The 4,352-nt window shown below is 47.7% G+C and overlaps 1 protein-coding gene across 1 annotated transcript; it reads right to left on the bottom strand.

The window, feature by feature from the left end:
• Positions 1-747: 747 nt before the first annotated feature.
• Positions 748-3,320, bottom strand: myl4 (myosin, light chain 4, alkali; atrial, embryonic; the record flags this gene model as incomplete). The annotated part of the gene is made up of 6 exons (XM_084437865.1): positions 748-776; positions 873-950; positions 1,289-1,462; positions 1,630-1,779; positions 2,041-2,068; positions 3,216-3,320. 6 exons carry the CDS (start codon positions 3,318-3,320, stop codon positions 748-750), a joined length of 564 nt encoding a protein of 187 aa, XP_084293991.1.
• Positions 3,321-4,352: the final 1,032 nt, after the last annotated feature.

Below are 4,352 nucleotides of genomic sequence, written 5' to 3' on the forward strand. Positions count from 1 at the left end.
GGAGTGCCAGCAGATGCCCCCTCCCCCCAGCCACCCCAGTGAAACAAGAGAGCCCCTCAGAAAGCTACTGTGTGTGTGTGTGTGTGTGTGTGTGTGTGTGTGTGTGTGTGTGTGTGTGTGTGTGTGTGTGTGTGCGTGTGTGTGTACATTTGTGTATGTGTGTTTGGGGAGGGCTTCATGTCTTTCCTCAGGACTACCTAAAATGGGGAGGAGACCCCCTCACTGTGAAGATGGTCTCAGGGGAGAGAGGTAGTTCTATTCAAACCCTTTGTGAACCCTGTGGAGACTAGTGGTGGCTAATGAGCATCTAAATAAGGAGATGAAGGGAAACCCCAATCATGAAGGTGTTGTTGGTCACGGTAACACTACCTTAGACTTCAGGATTTGTCACTTATAATATTTATTGTTGAAACATTGATGACATTACATCCATATGACACTAATACAACATCAATAAATAATACAACTGGACAGCGGAGAGACTAACTGTGGCACACGCATCCACCCCTTACTCCTCCATCAGTCACATACAGTAAACACACTAGCACACACACACACACATATACACACACAAACACACAAAGATGACCGGCAGCCTCCAGTGTCCAGAGGAGGGAAGACAGGAGGACTGTAAAGCGAGGGAGGGGGAGCGAGCACCTCGAATGAGAAGGGAAAAAGGGAGGACAGACCTCCCCCAGCCCTGTCTGGAGTTCTGGAACAGGGGGAGACCCTTCGCCCCCCACTCGTTCACCCTGCCATGATGTGTTTCACAAAGGCTGTAAGACAGGAAGAGAGAGACTGGATCAGTGATTCTTCACGACATGAGCAGTTATCCTGCATTCAAACTTCCACTAGTGGTAGCGTCGAAGTACCTTCATAGTTGATGCAGCCGTTGCCATCCTCCTGGCCTCCCATCAGTAGCTCCACCTCCTTCTCTGTCATCCTCTCACCTGCAGGAGGCGACAGGATGTTAGTCTCTGGAGTCTGGACCAGGGGGGCTCAAACTCAAACTCAACGCCACCTGTTCTGCTACTGAGAGAACCCTCTGAACATTCTAGAATTCACAGAGGCGAGAGAACCCTCTGAACATTCTAGAATTCACAGAGGAGAGAGAACCCTCTGAACATTCTAGAATTCACAGAGGAGAGAGAATCCTCTGAACATACTAGAATACACATTCACATTGCGTTTCACTTTACTAAGAACCATAGCAGACAGACGGAACGTTCTATCACTGGCAGAGGTGTATCGGTGGGGTCACTGCAGAGGTGTGGGCGGGGGGTCAGACCTAGAGTAGCCAGCACATGACGTAGCTCCGCCCCCATTACGGTGCCATTGCCCTCCTTGTCGAAGACTCGTAGCCCTTCGACAAAGTCCTCGAAGGTGCCCTGGTCTTTGGACTTGGACACGTGCTGGAACATCGGCAGGAAGGTCTCAAAGTCGATCATCTTGGTGTTCATCTCTGAGGGGACAGAGAGGGAGAGATAGAGGAGGGAGGGAAAGAAAGAGATGAGAGAGAGAGAGAGAGACAGACAGACAGACAGGAAGAGAATAACAACCTCAATCAGGCCACATTAATCATTTGATTTTGTACTGACCGTCCAGTTTGGGCTGACTAATCATACTCACCCTCGGGTTTGGGCTTTCCTAGAACCCTCATGACCTCATTGTTGGTGGGGTTCTGTCCCAGTGCCCTCATGACATCACCACACTGGGCATAGCTGATCTTCATCGCGCCACTGGTGGTGGAGTCGAAAAGCATGAATGCCTCCTTGAACTCTGGGAATAGAAAGAGGAACAGCAGGAGGAAGTGCCGGGTTAATCTGGCTTCTCACTCTCAGGTAACACTTGATAACTATAATGAACCGTTTGTCACTGGTATTAACCACACTGATACATGGCACTGGTATATTCTTGTTTAGAAGAGAAATGTGTAAAACACAAAGAAAAAAAACAATAGCATTGTTAACACTATGTTCATTAACATGAGCTAGGAAAGGTGATATTGCACTGTCTTGTGACAGTTATATTGTAGCGTACCTTCAATCTGGTCAGGGCTGAACTCAATCTGCGAGGAGAAGGAAAAGGTAAGAAGGTTACATTGGAGCTGATGTTGTTCAGGGGGAAGGGGGTGGGGGTCTACATGAATATTTTTGAGTGTACTGGTGCGTGTGTGTCTGTATGTGTGGTGTGGGTGAGTAGGGCGAGCCATGAGAGAGACAGAGACCGCCCAGGGGAATCCTAGCAGCCTGTCTCTGAAGGACGGTTGGGTTACACTCTAATCCTTCCCTCCTGAAACAAAGGACCTGGTATTATTAGATCTACCGCAGGGGCAATCTTTAAAGAGTTATCTATCTTCCCTAGCACGCACACACACACACAGGAATGCTGGTCTGTCCTGTGGGTCCCGTTAGTGAGGCCAGGAGTAACTGCTAAGCTGTTTCTGGAAGTATGGAGAGAGTGATGCATTCTGGGAGAGTATGATGCCATGCTATGTATACATCATGATGCTAACAGGAAACAGCCTGAGGCAGAGGAAGACATTGTAGATTCTTGAGTCACTTCCCCTTATAGATCATCAGGGAAGGATTTGATTTCTTCAATTCCCTCAGTCTCACTCAATCCAGGTGATCTCTCAGACTCTTCACTCCACCAGTTCCATGGATGATGTTTCAGGCCGTAGTAAAAAGTCTCCCCCCCAGAAACATTCCAATCGCTGGTACCAAAACTGTCAATTGAATCCAATAGAAACCAAACTATCTCATACAGAGCAGACCCCTGCATCTAAAACGTTAGTTACTGTAAGTACCGTACCTCAAATTTGCCCCACAGGAATTATTTTATCTATCTTCACACCACGACCCAGATGGCCAGACTGGACATCAGAATGGGTTATGAATTTTTAGTGCTACATAACACATGTTCACGTCCACCAAGCTGTCCTATACACAGAGTGGTCTGTGGGAAATCCCACAGACAGTGAGAGAGAGAGGAGACGAAGATATCTAGTCTAGATCCACCCGCTCGCCCACATTGAACTTCCTACACCAGTTGTAGGCAAGGAACAGTGATGACATTAGGATCTCTCTCTCTTTCTCACACACACACACTCTCTCTCTCGCTAGCACACACTCTCTCTCTCTCTCTCTCTCTCTCTCTCTCTCTCTCTGTTACACACACACACACACACACACACACATACAAAGGTGACCCACCGCAATGCTCTTGGGGTCAAATTCTGGCTCCTTGGGCTTCTCTGGTTCGGGAGGTGGGGCAGGTTTGGCTGCTTCCTTCTTGGGCTCCGGCTTCTTAGGGGCCATTCTCCCACTGTGCTGAATCTGAGTCTGAAGAGAAAGAGTGAGTGGGAGAGGAGTGTGTACGAGTGAAAGAGTGTGTGATGGAGTGCAGAGCGTGTGGGAGAGGAGTGTCAGAGAAGAGAGCGTGGGAGGGCTCTAGGGCCGCGGTGGTGTGTGTGTGCGTGTGTGTGTGTGTGTGTGTGGAGATGGGTTATATAGCCCGGTCCGGGGCTCCCAACTGAGACCAAACCTCTGACAGCAGGGCACACATCCTATATAAGGACAAGAAGACTGAACTCTCCCCCCTGACACCCTCACAAACACGCACGCGCACACACAAACACACAGCACATTCTAAGAATTCTCAGGAGAAAAAGGAATATAAGACGTTAAGTTCTCCTCAGGAGGAGGTGGGGGGGGGGCTGGACCGGAGTGACCTTCCTCAGTCTATGCCTTGCCTTGATGTTTTGCTCCCTTCCTCCACTTCTCTTCTCCATATGAGCTGCATGCTAGAGGGTGAGAGAAAGACAAAGCAGAAGAGAGACAGTAGAGAGAGAGAAAAGAGAAAAGCACCATCTCGCTTCATTTGATTATCATATGACACAGCATCATACTGTACATCTTTAGATAGGCGCTACTTCGTTGAACGGTTTCCTTTGAATTCTGATAGTGTTTCCTTGAATTCTGATAGTGTTTCCTTGAATTCTGATTGTGTTTCCTTGAATTCTGATTGTGTTTCCTTGAATTCTGATAGTGTTTCCTTGAATCCCGTGTTCCAATCAGTGTTAGGCTATATCATGTCCTGTTAGACTGGTGGAAGCTGATGACTCAAAACTCTGATTCAGATTCTAAATCTGATCTGAATAGGTATTTGCTGACCCCTGCTGGAAAGCAGTTAGAACAGCACAGCGGTTTTTTTTAATATTTTGTTTTCATTTATATCTTTTATTTTCAATGAAAGTGATTATGGCACCTTACATAACAAAGCTCTCACCTACAGAGAGGTGAATCCAGAAAGAAGTCCCTTCAACCAGCGGGTTCTAGGGCTCTGTTCAC

Source organism: Borostomias antarcticus, assembly GCF_949987555.1.
Source record: "Borostomias antarcticus genome assembly, chromosome: 5".
NCBI lineage: Eukaryota > Metazoa > Chordata > Actinopteri > Stomiiformes > Stomiidae > Borostomias > Borostomias antarcticus.